The sequence below is a fragment of the Suncus etruscus genome, chromosome 5 (genome assembly GCF_024139225.1).
Source record: "Suncus etruscus isolate mSunEtr1 chromosome 5, mSunEtr1.pri.cur, whole genome shotgun sequence".
Lineage (NCBI taxonomy): Eukaryota > Metazoa > Chordata > Mammalia > Eulipotyphla > Soricidae > Suncus > Suncus etruscus.
In genome coordinates, this window is record NC_064852.1 from 112,519,958 (window position 1) to 112,537,694 (window position 17,737).

General features: G+C 46.2%; 1 protein-coding gene across 1 annotated transcript in view; it reads left to right on the forward strand.

The window, feature by feature from the left end:
- Nucleotides 1-17,737, forward strand: part of INO80D (INO80 complex subunit D) — a 51,728-nt gene that overhangs the window by 12,314 nt on the left and 21,677 nt on the right. Inside the window, exons 4-5 of the mRNA XM_049773178.1 lie at nucleotides 7,931-8,039; nucleotides 13,271-13,495. Coding sequence (XP_049629135.1) covers nucleotides 7,931-8,039; nucleotides 13,271-13,495 — 334 coding nt within the window. The remainder of the gene's footprint in view (nucleotides 1-7,930; nucleotides 8,040-13,270; nucleotides 13,496-17,737) is intronic.

Genomic DNA, 17,737 nt, shown 5'->3' on the forward strand with positions numbered 1-17,737 from the left:
ATGTTTCACATGTGGCCAGCCCAGGTTCAATCCCTGGTATCCCATATAGTCCCCTGAGCACTGCCAGGAATGACCCCTGACTGCAGAGCCAGGAGTAACACCTGAATACCATTGGGTGTGGCCCAAAAAATAAACAAAAAAACCAACCAAACAAAAAAAGTATATTGCCTTCAGAATAACTTTTAAGCTCTATCCCGTGGATAAAAAATATGTATCAGACAGACTGACCTTGTGTTCTAGGATTAATAGTGCAGCATTACTTACAATATTAAAAATCTGAAGCCAGTGATTCGGCACCACCTCTGGGAATTGCTACCAGTCTAGGGTCTCAGAGAACAGAGCTCCAGGCTTACCCAGAGCTGTCTGGACTGTGCTCAGAGCACAAGGGATGCTGGGGATTTTAACTCAGGACCTTGTGCAGATATTCTTTGGGGAGGAGGGGGGCACACCCAGCTGTGCTCAGGGTTAGTTATTCCTGGCTCTGTGCTCAAAAATTGGTCCTGGCAGGCTCAAGGGACCATATGGGATGCTGGAGATTGAACACGGATCTGTCTCGGGTTAGCAGCTTGAGGGACCATATGGGATGCTGGGGTTTGAACCACTTTTCTTCTACATGGAAGGTAAACGACCTACCTTCATGCTATCTCTCTGGCCCCGTTTTCTTTTTTTTTCTTTTTTTTTTTTGGTTTTTGGGCCACACCCGGCAGTGCTCAGGGGTTACTCCTGGCTGTCTGCTCAGAAATAGCTCCTGGCAGGCACGGGGGACCATATGGGACACCAGGATTCGAACCAACCACCTTAGGTCTTGGATCAGCTGCTTGCAAGGCAAACACCGCTGTGCTATATCTCCGGGCCCGCTGGCCCCGTATTTGAATGGTTTATTTTAATTTTTTTGGTTTTGGGGGCCACACCTGAGCATGCTCAGAGGTTACTCTGGCAGCACTCAGGGGACCATGTGGGTTGCCGGGCATCAAACCTGGGTTGCCTGTGTCCAGGGCAAGTACATTATCCACTGTCCTATTTCTGTAGCTTCTCAGTGGTTTTTTATTTGTGGGGGCATACTGGGCAGCACTCTGGGGTTATTCCAGCTCTGCACTCAGGAATCCTTCCTGACAGGCTCAGGAGATCCTATGGGATGCCAGGAATCGAACCTGGGTTGACTGCATGAAAGGCAAATGCCCTCCCCACTGTGCTATGGCTCCAGCACGTGTTTCAGATTTTTGTGATATTATTTTAGTAAATGATATTGTGATAATCATTTTAGGTGACGCCTGGAGCATTATTCCTTTCTTAGTGTTGTTTCCAATCTTCTGTGAAGTGTCTGCTGAAATTTGTCCTTACAATTCTGCTGCCTTGTTATCAAAGGATTGTTTGTGTGTCTAGTGCATAGTCACTTTTTTACCTGCTTATCTCAGGGCCCAGTTCCCGGGGGCCTGTAGACATGTGTCAGAGTTGCCATAAGCATCCAAGGAAGTATCACAGGAGCTTGGCTGAAAGAGCATTGTCCTGACATGTGCACAGTTGGGAGGGAGTTTGCCTTCTAGTTGGCCAAACTGGACTCGAGCCTCAGCATCCCATATACTCCTCGAGCATTACCAGGAGTGATTCCTGAGCACAGAGCCAGGAGTAACCCCGGAGTACCACTGGGCGTGGCCCCAAAACAACAACAACAACTAAAAGATTGTTTGAAAGAAGCCAGTGATCCGAATGTTCTGTATTTGACCAACCCAGAGTCTTTGTTCATGGTAGCAAAGAATACTAAGAGGAAGAATGTGGTCTTGTAGTTATGTCTTGGGTGGTGTGACCTCAGTTAGGTGCTTTAACACTTAGCATAAATGGTGCTGAAACCAAAGGTTTCCTCTACAAAGACTTCACAACACTTAATAGTCCAACATTGTAGACTCTTGTGTCTCAGATCTTGACTTTCACAGAGAAAAATATACGTCTTTTATTAGAAATAATTCTTTGCATAGAAGAGAAATCACACTCTATCTTTTGTTTGTTTGTTTTTTGGTTTTTGGTTTTTTTTTTTTTTTTTTTTTGGTTTTTGGTTTTTGGGTCACACCTGGCAGCGCTCAGGGGTTACTCCTGGCTCTATGCTCAGAAAGCACTCCTGGCAGGTTTGGGAGACCATATGGGATGCTGGGATTTGAACTGCCATCCTTCTGCATGCAAGGCAAATGCCTTACCTCCATGCTATCTCTCCGGCCCCTTCTTTTGTTTTTTTATTTTTTTGTTTTTTGTTTTGGGGCCATATCTGGTGGCTCTCAGGTGTTACTCCTGGCTCTGTGCTCAGAAATCATTTCTGGCAGGCTTGGATGTCCATATGGAATGCCAGGGATCAAACCCAGGTCCCTTCCAGGTCGGCTGCATGCTAGGCAAACACCCTACAACTGTGCTATTGTTCTGGCCCCTGTATTTTCATTTTATTAACATTTGTCTTTTGTGGTGTTGGAAATCTGCCTCAGAGCCTTACACATGCAAAGCATATTCTGTAGTGCTAAGCTGTTTCTCTTCCCCACCCAGTTCTGATTTGTCTTTTTTTTTTTAACTTGGAATTATTTTTATTTTATTTTTTTAAATTATCTTTATTTAAACACCGTGATTACAAATATAATTGTACTTGTATGATTACAGTCATGTAAAAAACACCCCCCTTCACCAGTGCAGGATTCCCACCACCAATTTCCCAGATCTACCTACTCCCCACCCCACCCACACCTGTACTCGAGGCAGGCTTTCTTTTCCCTCATTCATTCACATTGTTATGATAGTTTTCAGTGTAGTTATTTCTCTAACTGCACTTATCATTCTATGTGGTGAGCTTCATGTCATGAGCTGCACCTACATGGGAGGATGGGGACTGAGGCAGTAAAATATTAGAAATGAGCTTTGTAGGGCAGTATCAAGGTCCCAATACAAGATGGATATTATGGATATATAGAATATATGCACACAATAATATCAATATGAAAAGAAAGAGAAAAAATTTCCACTGACTGTCCCAATATAAACCAGTCTTAGAACACCCTGCCCTCCTCCCAGAGCGCATTCCCATTAGTGTAGGGAGAGATAGGGAGAAAGCCTGTTGACCCCTATAGAGTCCACCTAGACCGGTGCCCAGGGAAAGACTGAAGTCCAGGGGAGAAAAACCCTATACCTGGCAAGAGCTGGTCTCCAGAATCAAGGACGAAATCGGAAGCCAGATGTCTGCCCGCCCTCCTCCCCATGCACCTCCCCCCTGGAGTACGGAGGGAGGGGGGGACCTGAGGACCACTAAGAGTTCACCTGAACCCACTTCTGGCCACATGAGCTGGCACCCAGGGAAAGCCTGGAGTCAGGGGAAAAAGACAAGGATGGCTGGAGGCCTGCCACGCCTCCCATCACTCCCCAGGCTAGGGAGAAAAGCTCTGGTATGGGGCTTCCCCAAACCCTATACCTGGCAAGAGCTGGTCTCCAGAATCAAAGAAGAAACCAGAAGCCAGATGTCTGCCTGCCCTCCTCCCCATGCACCTCCCCACTGGAGTACGGAGGGAGGGGGGAACCTGAGGACCACTAAGAGTCCACTTGAACCCACTTCTGGCCATCTGAGCTGGCACCCAGGGAAGGCCTGGAGTCAGGGGAAAAAGACAAGGACGGCTGGGGGCCTGCCAAGCCTCCCAGCACTCCTCAGGCTAGGAATAAGGGTCCCGGTAAGCTTAGTTTTTCTGATCTGTTAGTTCAGTGTGAAAATTTCTAATTTCAGTTGACAAAACTTCTTGATGCTTAATTTTGCTCCAGTCAAGTTTATCGATGCTTTTTTTTTTTTTTTAGCTCCCTGAACGTTTTCCATAATTCTACTCTAAACTTCTTGAGAGGATACCTATTTGTTTCCTACTTTTTAGATTATTAGAGGAGCCATCTTGATTTATGTAAATATGGGGGTGTACTGCAAAATTACTCCATTGGCAAGGCTGTAGATTGCTTCTTAAAATGTACAGAAATGGAATTCAGGGGTTACAAGATAAGCGTTTCGGGTGTGGGTCCTGAAGAGGCTCTAGTCCTTGGATGTAGGCAGGCTCAGCAGAGAAAAGGCAGAGAGCAAGGCTGCTGTGGTTTAAAAGTCTCTGGGTACCCAATCATGGCAGGAATTGGCCCCACGTGCGTTGGGTGGGGTCATCTTACCGGGATGGGTCCTGAAGAGGCTCTAGTTCCGATTTGTCTTTATTTTTGTTGAACCACTCTTGACATTGCTGGGGGTTACTCCTGCTGTGTATTGCTCTGGAGGGTGGTCCTAGCCATACTCAGGGCTGTGGAAGGAACAGACATGCTATGCTAGAAGCAGATCCAGTCATCCTGTGTGCTGAACATATTCTCTGGCCCTTTAACTATAGAGTTTTTTTTTTTCTTTCAAGTAAGTCATTTTATTCAAAGGGAAATGAGAAAAGATAATGAAGTTGTTTTTAATGTTTAATTTTGGGGTTCTGGGGGGTTACTCCTGGTTCTGTGCTCAGGGTTTATTCCTAGCAGTGCTTGGAGGAGCATATGAGATAGTGGAGATTGAACCTGGGTTGGCTTCATGCAAGGCAAATGCCCTCACAACTGTCCTATCAATCTGACCTCCTCTTGTTCCTCTTCCTCCTCCTCTGTCTCTTCCTCCTTCTTTCTTCTTCTCCTTTTTCTTCTTCTGTTTTTGGGCCACACCTGGCAGCACTCAGAGGTTATCCTGGCTCTGCACTCAGAAATTGCTCCTGGCAGGCTCAGGGGACCATATGGGATGCCAGGGATTGAACCTGGGTCTGTCCAGGGTTGACCATGTGCAAGGCACCTCTATCGCTCTGGCCCCTTGAATTCCTTCTTAATAGGACTGGCTCTTGAATTTTATTTTATTTTTTAACTCTCAGAGCTGGAAGACGTAGAATATAAGTTTTCAACAATTCTAAATATATATAAATATATATCACAGTGATATATTTGTATCTAACAATTCTGCAGTTCACAGGGGCAGAGCTTGCCTTGCACGACACTGGCCCATGTTCAATCCCCAACATTCCATATGGGTTTCCTGAGTACCAACAGGACTAATTCCTGATAATTGCCAAATAAACAAACAGCAACAAAAATATAAAATTTTGAAGTTCCATACATTGTTTTTATATCTATATAGTTTTGTTGCTTTTATTTTGGGGCTACATCTGCAGTTGAATATAATATATAATATCTCAATATGTATTGTCTGTAATATATACTATATGTAATATCTACATAATATATATCTATAATATCTTAGAGCTCTGTAATATGTATTTCTATATAGATATCTAGTTCTGTTTTTTTTTTTCGGGCCACACCTGTTTGATTCTCAGGGGTTAATCCTGGTTAAGCGCTCAGAAATTGCCCCTGGCTTGGGAGGACCATATGGGACGCTGGGGGGTCGAACCATGGTCCTTCCTTGGCTAGAGCTTGTAAGGCAGACACCTTACCTCTAGCGCCACCTCACCGGCCCCAATCTAGTTCTGTTTTAAGCTAGCACACCAGGCTGTGCTAGTTAACTCCTCGCTTTGTGCTTGGGGATCACTCCTGACTGGATATGGTGCCCAGGGTTGAACCCACTTGGCCATGTGCAAGGCAGGTGCCCTACCTGCTGCACTGCTGCTGTACTGTCTCTAACCCTGTTGTATTTTAAGCTCTGACATGCCAGTAAGTATCAGAATCACTTCAAGGGGCCAGAGTGCAGGAGTCCTTGGCACCACATGGTCCCTTGAGTATCACTCACAGAGCGACCTTTGACTTCTAGAGCCTGGAAGCATCCCCAAGCACTGCAGAATGTGATCCCCATCCCACCGTAAAACCTTTTTGATAGTAACATTTTAATTGATTAGGTTTTGGGGCCACACTGGCTGTGCTCAGAAGTTCTTCCTGGCTCTGTGCTTAGAAATTGCTCCTGGCAGGCTCAGGGGACCCCATAGGATGCTGGGGATTGAACCTGGGTCGGGCGCATACAAGGCAAATGTCCTACCCGCTGTGCTATCGCTCTATCCCTGAGATATACATTTTTAAAAATGTGAGGACTTTTCTATTCTTTTCTTCTCTTGTTGCAGTGACCAAGGGTTCCTATCACAATATGGGTTCACATTTGTTTGTGGATGCTGAGGGCTGCCCCTTGACAAGCATACTTCCAGATGGCTGTGGTGCTCATGGGTCTGTGCCCTTAGGCAGGTGCTCTCCGGAAGAAGCATCTCCTCTTTCCCTGTGATACTCACATTGATGAGGCTGGCAGATAAGCTGGGGTGCCTGGGTCCATCTCAGCCAGTGGCCATAGCAGAGACCCCTCCTTGTAGCCTCAGTTCTGCAATTGTCTACCAACCTCCTGTGATAGAAAACTTTTTAAAGGACTAAACAAAAAAACAACAGGGCTAGAGCCATTGTACAGTAGATAGGGCATTTTCCTTGCATGCAGTTGACCCAGGTTTGATCCCCGGCATCCCAATGGTCTCCCACGCCTGCCAGGAGTGATTTCTGAACACAGAACAGGGTAACTCCTGAGTGCTGCCGGGTGTGACCCAAAAACCAACCAACCAACCGCCGACAAAATTCCTTTATGTGAAGGCTTATAATTATGCAGTGATGAAAGTTCATATCAATAATCAAAAGAAAAATAACATAGTTCCTACAGTATTTTTCTACTTTTTCCCACCAGACTTTTGTTGTTTTCCTTTCTTTTTTTCTTATCAGTACTACTATAGGGTTTACCCCAGATTGGCATGTCGGGGACCATCTGGGTCCTGGGGATCAAATATAGGGATTTCTGCCCACAGAGCAAATGCTCCAGCCCTGGCCGCCAAACTTGTTTGTGGAGACGAAGCACAAAGCATATCAACTCTGTGGGTCAGGAGAATCAGATCTCGGGCCCCCTTAGAAACAGAACACTACAGAATATTAACTCCTCTCCTCTGTCCCCTTGGAGGGTGAAAATAGGGTGCAGCCTACAGGTAGAGAGAGACTCTCTTCCAGACACATCGTGATTGTCTCCTCCTCCCTGGACACCTGCTTGTACCAACACATAATAGGTTCCCACCACCATATTTGATTTTTGTTTGTTTTGGTCACACCCAGCAGCTCTCAGGGCTACTCCTGGCTCTACACTCAGAAGTCGTTCCTGGCAGGCTCGGGGGACCATATGGGATGCCGGGATTTGAATCACCATCCTTCTGCATGCAAGGCAAACACCCTACCTCAATGCTATCTCTCTGGCCCCCTATTTGAATGTTTTATTTTAATTATTTTGGTTCTTGGGGCCACACCCGAACATGCTCAGAGGTTACTCCTGGCTCTGCACTCAGGGATCACTTCTGGAAGCGCTCAGGGGACCATGTGCGTTGCCTGGCATCGAACCTGGGTTGCCTGTGTACAAAGCAAGTATGTTATCCACTGTCCTATTTCTGTAGCTTCTCAGTGGTTTTTTATTTGTGGGGGCATACTGGGCAGCACTCTGGGGTTATTCTAACTCTGCACTCAGAAATCCCACCTGGCAGTCTCAGGAGATTCTTTGGGATGCCAGGGATCGAACCCGGGTTGGCTGCATACAAGGCAAATGCTCTCCACACTGTGCTATGGCTCTGGTACCTGTTTTAGATTTTTGTGATATTATTTTAGTAAATGATATTGTGATAATCATTTTAGGCGACGCCTGGAGCATTATCCCTTTCTTAGTGCTGTTTCCAATCTGTCTGTGAAGTGTCTGCTGAAATTCGTCCTTACAATGCAGCTGTCTTTATCAAAGGATTGTTTGAGTGTCTAGTGCATGGTCACTTTTCTACCCGCTTATCTCAGGGCCCAATTCCTGGGGGCCTGTAGACATGTGTCAGAGTTGCCATAAGCATCCAAGGAAGTGTCACAGCAGCTTGGCTGAAAGTGCATTGTCCTGACATGTGCTTTGCTCTCTGCCCAGGGCTGGACTGGTCGGAAGAGAGTGGGGAAGAGCTAGAGGACTCGGAACAAACCTCGCCCTACCAGGTCGCGTGGTCCATCCGAGAGACCCTCAGATACCAACGGAGCACGTGAGTCAGCTGGGTGCAGGGTTTGTGGGGTGGTAGGGCAGGTGGATGAGTCTCTCTCTCTCCCCCCCTCTCTCTCTCCCTCCCTCCCTCCCTCCCTCCCTATTTCACTTGCTCTCTTCTCTCTCCCTCTCCTTTCTTACTTTCTTCTTTCTCCTTCCCCCCATCCTCTCTCCTCTCTTAATCTTCTCAATTTCCTCCCCCCAATCTTTTGTATTCGTCTCAGTACCACTGTCATAGAGAAGCCGACAGGTGGGCTATATCTCACCCATGTTTTGAGGATGCTCTTTGATCGGAGGTGACTTTAGTTTCCACAGATCAGAGTTTTCATTGTTCCTCCCCTCAGCACCAGTATGTGTCCCACCACACTCGCTACTAGAGTTGGTCACTGTCCACTGCCAACCAGGGGCAGTTCCCTTGATTTCTTCTAGCCTTGACCCCTTCTCTGGAACCCACTGTCTGTTGTTAGGGTAGACAGTTTGCTTTGTTTTAGTTTTTCATTATATGAGTCTGTGTGTATATGTGTGTGTATATAAATTAAACATTAATTTATAAATTGTATATATAGAAAGAAGTAGTTTTTTGTTGGGTTTATTTATTTTTTTTTTTGGTTTTGGTTTTAGTTTTGGTGTTTTGGACTGCACCCAGTAGCACTTGGGTTACTCCCAGCTCTGCTCTCAGAAATCACTCCTAGCAGGCTTGGGGGAACCATATTGAATACTGGGGATCAAACCCAGGTCGGCAGCATGCAAGGCAAATACCTTACTCGCTGTGCTCTCGCTACAGCCCCATGTGCTTGGCCTTTTGAGATTCTCTCCAAACTATGTTTTGTCTTTTTTCTCCTTCCCCTTTGTTAATGATATTTTGCTGATTGGGAGTAGTCTGTGCATTGGTGTGCATGCATGCACACCCACCCACCCACCCGAGCTCTTTTCTCTCTCTCTGTCTCTGTCTCTCTGTCTCTCTGTCTCTCTCTCTCTCTCTCTCTCTCTCTCTCTCTCTCTCTCTCTCTCTCTCTCTCTCTCTCTATCACACACACACACATACACCTGAGCTCTTCTCTCTCTCATGCCTCGCATGCGCGCGCACAGACACACACACACACACACATATATTGAGCTCTTCACACTTTGGGGTGTGGTGCCCCTTACTGCTGACCATGCCTTGTGTATGCATCACTGTTGTGCTGTTTGTCCTCACCAGTGCTCACCTTTCCAGGCTATGGTCCTCACACATCTTTGTTCAGTAAAGTACTTACAGAGCATCACACTTGTCACCTGCTGCGCTTGTGTTGATACAGCTCCATTGGCAATGACCTTGGCACTGGGGTCCATAGGCTCATGGACACACCTGCAGTGGTGCCAGCTTGGATGCTCATGACCCTGGGCTTCCAGGGACTGCATCTCAGGACAGAGTTATTCGTTCATTCTCCAGGTCCCCAAATTGTAAACACCGAGTCATTCCTTCATTCTCTGAGTCCCCAGACAACATTTCTTCCAGCCCCACCTCAGTCTGCCTTTTTTCATAAGTTCTCTTGAGAAAAGTGGTTTGTGCACTGTCCCTGCATCTCCTTAAAGGAGCTAGTCACCCTCGAGGAGCTGGAGAGCTAAGTTAGTTCGGCAGGTGAAGTGCTTGCTTTGCGTGGGGCTCACCGAGGTTTGGTCCCCGGCTTCACACAGAGTCCTGTAGCCCCACAGGCCTCAATCCTGCCTGAGTGTAGAACAGGGGTCTCAAACTTGTGGCCCACGGGCCATTTGCGGCCCTTCGTACAACATTTTGTGGCCCTGTCCTAGAGGAATCTTTGTTTTGTTTTGTTTTGTTTTGTTTTAGTTGTTTGGGTCACACCCCCCAATGTTCAAGGCTTACTACTGACTTTGCACTCAAGGATCACCCCAACTTTGCATCCTGCGGTCCCCAGGTAAATTGAGTTTGAGACCTCTGGTAGAACCAGGAAGCTCTGAGCACCAGATGGGGTGGCACAGAAAAGGAAGTCAGAATTGAGGGATCCTAGAGATTGCGTGAACATATTTTTTCATGACCAGGAGTGCACATCCCTCAGGTAAAGAGTCTGGTCAGTAGTTCAGGGGTGCGGGAGTCTCACTGTTGAGTTAACCCATGCCCTCTTTGGTCCTGGCCCCTTAGTAAGTCATGTTTTCTCTTCATTGACATCTTCTGCAAAACTGGGCCATTCTTTACGATTCCTAATGCCCCCCAAATGCTTTGTAAAAATCATTATGTGAAAGGTTCTTGAAACCTAATACTTCAGGCTTTTAGTTTTCATTGTCCTAGGAATGGAACAATTGCTTTTCTAAGGTCCCTAGCAGATTAATGCACAGACAGCATCCTTTCAGTGGGTGAGAAAGAAAGCTGTCCACTGCCTTCAGCTGGGATCTTGTGCTGTAGAGCCCAGAGATGATGGATGATCTCAACTAGTCATTCCTAGTTTTTAAATATTGTGATTTGAATGGTATTCTGTAAAATCGAAGGGAGATTAACTCTCTACCCTAGGAGGATGCCTAAAAAAATGTTCATAGTAGCGCATATTGACGGTTTCTCCACCCGTAGACTTTAAAATGTGATTTGTTAGTATATCCAAGGTAAGATTAGACTTAGGAATTGATTCACGAGAGTCTCCTGCATAAATCAAAATGCCTGTTGACAAGTGACAAATTGAATCTTCAGAGAGCATAAATGGTCTCTGAGCACATAAAACACTGATTTGGGCATGGCCTTAGAAGAAGAGCTGGTTAGATTTATCTGTAGCCAATAAGCTGAGCTAGAGTAGGCTGATGATACATTTCTTGCCACTTTTGCACTTTTTCTCGCCAATAGTTGTTCCTGCCTGTATCTATCTAATATTGAAAGTTGCATTATATACCGTTGAAAAGTGCAATGGTTTTTTTTCTCTGAGATTTTTCCTTTTTGTTATTAAGATAGTTTCCATGTCTTTTTTGAGGTGGGGGCACAACTGGCGGCACTTGGGGTTACCCCAGGCTCTTTGCTCAGGATATTCGGGGTACCCTTTGGGATGCCGAGATGAAGCCAGGTCAGCCGTGAGCAAGGAAAGTGTTTCCCTGTTGTGCTATTGCTATCAATAATCTTAAGCAATTGGATGTTTTATATCTGGTACTTGCTGCTTATTGAGCCTTTTGGTCATATATGTTTAGTTTTTAATCAGATCTTTTATAATTTTTAGTCCATGTCTCGAAGTTTCCTGCTCTACTTGGGAAATTGTAGCTAGTCATGCAATTTTGGAGTTATGTACAGTGATGATTTATTTTTTGGGGGAGAGTTTTGGGGCTCCTAGCTGTGTGCTCAGAAATTACTCCTGGCAGGCTTGGGAGACCCTATCAGATGCTGGGGATTGAATCCTGGTCAGCCACATGCAAGGCAAATGCCCTACCCACTGTGCTGTCACTCTGGCCCTTCTACTTTCTTAAACATATGAACAATAACTTATTTTATGCCTGGCTTATTAATTATACCTTCTATGATATTTGGGTGGTTTGTTGTACTTTATGGGTCCAATTTCCTTTGTTTCTTTGGCTACCTGATTTAAAACTACAGTTCTGGCTCTAACTACTAATTGTTTGGTTTTAGATTTGGGATCAGACTTGACCATGCTCAGGGGTTCTTTCTGGCTCTGCACTCAGAACTCACTCCTGTTGGTGCAAGGCAATTGCCTTTGCTGCTGTGCAGTTTTTCTACTTTGGCATTTTCAGAATGTGCCTTCTATATTTGATGCTCTTAATCTAGGTGTAACAAAACTTAATGTCCCAGTTCAAGATACAGAATTGAGGGTATGTCCTATGGTTATAGAAGATAATGTCTCATAGCACGACTGGACCTCTACAGCCAAAGTGGAGAGAAAGGAAGCAGGTCATGAAAACCAGTATCTGGGAGGACTGTCAGCTTGTGCAGAGGAAGCATCTTCTCAGAGCTATCTGCCATGGCATTGAGTTTAGATGCTTTAATAAAAAAAAAGAGAGTGTTTCTTCCACCACCACCACCCCCAAGAATCTCATGCCACTCAGAATGTAGAGGACTCTGAGGTCCAGAGCAATAGCACAGCAGGTAGGGCATTTGTCTTGCATGCAACTGACATGGGTTTGATCCATATGGCATTCCATATGGTCCCCCAAGCCTGCCAGAAGTAGAGAGCCAGGAATAACCCTAAGTAGTGTTGGGTATGGCCCCAAAACCAAAGCCAAACCAAACAACCACCACAACAAAAGAATGTAGAGGATTCTAATGTTTTCTGGGTCCAATAGAGAGGGGCTGTGGGTTAAGCTTCTTTTTTGTTTGTTTGTTTGTTTGTTTGTTTTGGGGGTCACACCCGGCAGTGCTCAGGGGTTACTCCTGGCTGTCTGCTCAGAAATAGCTCCTGGCAGGCACGGGGCACCATATGGGACACCGGGATTCGAACCAACCACCTTTGGTCCTGGATCAGCTGCTGGCAAGGCAAACGCCGCTGTGCTATCTCTCCGGGCCCAGGGGTTAAGCTTCTTTTTTTTTTTTTTTTTTTTTTTTTTGGTTTTTGGGCCACACCCGGTGACGCTCAGGGGTTACTCCTGGCTATGCGCTCAGAAGTCGCTCCTGGCTTGGGGGACCATATGGGATGCCGGGGGATCGAACCGCGGTCCGTCCTAGGCTAGCGCAGGTAAGGCAGGCACCTTACCTTTAGCGCCACCGCCCGGCCCCAGGGTTAAGCTTCTTAAGAGCTACAACTTGTCTGTCAATTTTACTTACTGTGGAAATGCTGTACATTGAACTCCACTGTTATTCTCATTCTCTGTCCTTTATAAAATGACTTGATTTGTGTTTTACAAAGTGATTTATAATACAGTTGTGTTTTTCTTTCACAGTTACAAAGTTGTTCAAGATTGAGTTTCAGTTATACAATGTGCAACACCCTTTAGTAGGGCATATTTCCTAACACCAGTGTCCCCAGTTTCCCTCCCTGCTGCTTCCTGTCTGCATTTGGGAAAGACATCCCCATCTCCCCCCCCCCCCTTTCACTTGTCTTTCACTTGTCTCTCCCCTCTCCCTCTCCTCTCTCCCTCTCAACCCTCTTTCTCTACTCCCTTTCTCTCTTCCCTCCCATTAGACCCTGTGGTCCATAGTGCTGACCTTCCCCGACTGCCTGAAACACACGCTCCCGCCTTCTCACGTACTTCGTCCCTCTTAAGTGCTCGGGACCATCCCGACCTCCCGCTCCTCTCCTGCCGTTGCAGGTCAGACGAGGATGATGCGGAGAGCAGGAGCTCGCGGGTGACCCAGCTGTGCACTTACTTCCAGCAGCGGTACAAGCACCTGTGCCGCCTGCAACGGGCCGAGTCACGCCGGAGCAGGTGCGGGAACCCCCTGCGCAAGGCTTTGCTGCAGGCAGCGCGGCGGGAGCCCGAGCGCACCGGGCAGCTGATGCAGGAGCTGCAGACTGCCACAGGCACGCAGGCCAGGTGAGCTGTCTCCCATCTTTCTCTCTGTCTCTCTCTCTCTCTCTCTCTCTCTCTCTTTCCCTTTCTCTCTTCTGAAAAAAAAATGGGGGGGGGCATACCTGGCAGTAAGTACCCCAGGGATTCCTCCTGGTTCTGCACTTAGAAATCACTCCTGGTGGGGCCAGAGAGATAGCACAGCGGTAATGCGTTTGCCTTGCACACAGGATGATGGTTCAAATCCCAGCATCCCATATGGTCCCCTGAGCCTGCCAGGAGCGATTTCTGAGCTTAGAGTACAGGAGTAACCCCTGAGCTCTGCCGGGTGTGACCCAAAAAAAAAAACAAAGAAAAAAAAGAGGTCACTCCTGGTAGGCTTGGGGGACCCTATGGGATGCCGGGGATCAAACCTGGATTGACCACCTGTTAGGCAAAATTACCCTCCTTACTGTGCTATAGCTCCAGCACCTGTTCTAATTTTATTTATTTATTTATTTATTTATTTATTTATTTATTTATTTATTTATTTATTTATTTTTGGTTTTTCAGGCCACACCTGTTTGATGCTCAGGGGTTACTCCTGGCTAAGCACTCAGAAATTGTCCCTGGCTTGGGAGGACCATATGGGATACCCGGGGGATTGAACCGGGGTCCTTCCTTGGCTAGCGCTTGCAAGGCAGACACCTTACCTCTAGCACCACCTCGCCGCCCCCCTAATTCTATTTTTTAATATTGATGCTACTGTCTATTTTCAATTTGATTTCAACTGGATTCAGTGAAAATTAAGCTGTGTGTCTGGCTTTGAAAAATGTTGGTGTGGAGACTGGGATATAGTCAAGGGGCCAGAGCACGGATTTTGCCTGCGGGAGTCCTGGGTTCTGTCCCCAGACATTGCCTGGGACCCTGAGCTGTGTCATGATCTAGCATGGAGCGGAGAGTAATTCCTGAACACCACTAGATGGAGCGACAGCTCTTCGTTGTTTTCCTTTTGGTTTTTGGGCCACACCTAGCGGTGCTCAGGAATTACTCTTGATCAGGGGTGGCGAACAAGTTCGACACAAAGAGCCAAAATTTTAAACTGTGAGAGTCAGAGAGCCACACCACACAGTGACCTGCCAAAACAGACAAACACTCACACAAAAGCATCTAATTTTAACAATAATCTATTAAACACATATTGCATTTTGCTATTTTGAGTGAGGGTCAAAATCCTGCAGTGATGGTGAGGGTGTGCTGCATCCTCCACACTCAGAACTAACGGCCAGATGTGACCCAACATGTGACACATGTGTCCCCCCCTCATCCCCCACCCTCGCTGGCCCGAGCAGTTGTTTCCGAGGGATGGGAGACCGGAGGACGCAGCCTGGGGGCGGGACTATGCGCTTGGAGATCTCTCCTCAGAGGTCCCTCCTCAGAAGCAGCAGAACAAAATCCAAACTTGGCAAAGAGCCACAAGTATACAAAATGATAAGAGGCAAAGAGCTGCATTCATTTTGGCTGGGAGCCACATGTGGCTCGAATGCTGCGTGTTCGCCACCCCTGCTCTTGACTCTGTACTCAGAAATTGCTCCTGGCAGGCTTGGGGGACCATATTGGATATCAAGGATGGAACCTGTCCTTGGTCGGCCATGTACAAGGCAAATGCCCTACCACTGTGCTATAGCTCTAGCCACTTGTTATTGTTTTTGAGGTGGGGGTAGGCCTCACCCAGCAGTGCTCAAAGCTTACTCCTGGTTCCAATTAAGGATCACTCCTGGGAGGCTCAGGGACCACATAGGGTGCTGGCTATTTGCAGGGCAATGGCCTTACTTGCTGTATCATCTCTCCCACCCCAAATAGCATGAAATTTCTAAGCATTGTATTTTTATTTGTTTGTTTGGTGAACCATACCCAGCAGTACTCAGGTACTTACTTGATCTGGGGTATTTCTGACTCAGCGTCCTCTCTTAGCAGAGCCTGGGGCTCTCTATGGTGTTGGGAATCAAACCCAAGCCTCCTCCATGCAAAATCTTTCCTCAGCCCATTGAACTATCTCTTGGGCCCCTCAAAATTGACTTACAATTTTTTACTATGAAAGTAGTTTATTTTGTTTCTGAAGTATTTAAAATATTCTTTGTACAGAGTTAGTCAGTTGGGCACTTGTCTTACACATACATGGCCCAGAAAGCCAAATAAATAATAAAGTTTTCTTTCTAGTACATTTTATATTAATGCTTATTTAATCACATAAAATTATTATGTGATCAGAATATTTCGTTGAACTGAAATATTTCAAGGGAAGAAGGAATCAGGTGTGTTTATAATGCAGATACTTGTTTGTTATGCAAAATTTAGAAGAACATGATATTACCAATCACAAAACAGAACAAGAGGGACTGAAGAGATAGTCCACTGGGTAAGGTACTAGCTTTGCACACACCCAACCCAGGTTGATCCCCAGTATCCTATATAGTATCCAGAACACTGCCAGAAGTAATTCTGAGGGTAGAGAGATTGATGAGCCTGAATCAACCATGAACTGTGTGTGTGTGTGTGTGTGTGTGTGTGTGTGTGTGTGTGTGTGTGTGTGTGTGTTTCTGTGTGGTTGGTTGGGGTTCATGAGCCTGAATCTTCCGTGAACCATGTTTTTATATTAAAACAAACTCGAGGGCCCGGAGAGATAGCACAGCGGCGTTTGCCTTGCAAGCAGCCAGGACCAAAGGTGGTTGGTTCAAATCCCGGTGTCCCATATGGTCCCCCGTGCCTGCCAGGAGTAACCCCTGAGCACCACCGTGTGTGACCCCCTCAAAAAGAAAAAAGAAAAAAAAACAAACTCGAGAGCTAGAGAGAGTCTAGGTGTTGAGGTCCCTGCCTTGCATGGTGCCCACTTGGGTACAAATTTTTTGCCCCACACATGGTCTCCCAAACCCTACTCAGAGTTAGATCTTTCAGACCACTTCCAGGTGTGGTGTCAAAGCAAGAATAGACAAACTTGTAATACCATCTGTATGTTTTATGACTTTCCAGTTAACCCTTACTTATGCACATATGCCCACATTAACTGCTTGAACAGCTTCATACTAGCAAGGCTGGTTCTAAGCCTTTTGTCCCCATCAAGCATCTATACTTAAATGCACTCAGTATGACGTAGGCTTTAAGACTGGGCCAATATTTAAACTTGACCATGCCTTGCTATTCTTTTGTTTTGTTTTGTTTTGGTTTGGGGGGTTTTTTTTTGGGGGGGCACACCCATTTGATGCTCAGGGGTTACTCCTGGCTAAGCGCTCAGAAATTGCCCCTGGCTTGGGGGGACCATATGGGACACCTGGGGGATCGAACCGCGGTCCTTTCTTGGGTAGCGCTTGCAAGGCAGACACCTTAACTCTAGCGCCACCTCGCCGGCCCCAACCTTGCTATTCTTTTATTGGCTTTCTTACCCTTGTTGGAGTTGAACCTCAGGACTCACACTTATGAGGTTTGTGCTCTAACCTTAGCTAAGTCCTCATTTTATCACGCTTTTAAGTGCATAATTTCACTTGAAAATTTACTTTAGTCTGTACAAAACTTGTGTATTTAGACATTGTATACATTGAGGTTTGTATAGTTTAATTTTGTTCACATATATATGCATATATACACACACATGTGGTATTGCTCTGGTCCCCAATTTTTATTTAGTTTTTGTTACTTGTATAAATTGAAAGACTGTACAAAGTGGGGGGCTATACTGAGTTTGGTATATCTTTAGAAATAGAAAATAGGGAGCCAGAGTGATAGCTGAGCTGTAGGACGTTTACAGACTAGAGTTTGATCTCCGGCATCCCATATGGTTCCGAGTCTGCCAGGAGCGATTTCTGAGCGCAGAGCCAGGCATAACCCCTGAGAGCCACTGCCAGGTGTGCCCCCTCCCCCCCAAAAAGTAAAAATAAATAAATAAAATTAACCTTATGGGGCCTGAGTGATAGCATAGTGGTAGGGCGTTTTGCCTTGCATGTAGCTGACCCAGGTTCATTTTCTAGCATCTCATATGGTCCCCTGAGCCTGCTAGGGATGATTTATGAGTACAGAGTCAGGAGTAGCCCCTGAGAGTCACTGGGTATGGCACAAAAAAACCCAAAAATTTTTAAAAATTAATTTTATTTGAAGTGGTACAGATTGATTGTTTCACACACTGCCACGAAGGAAAGGGGAATCCCATATCTCCTTTCCAAGGAGGATAGGAGATCCTGGTCCAGTTGTAGTTCCCCACAATAAGTAATCCATACAGCTATGAATAGCAGGCAAGAA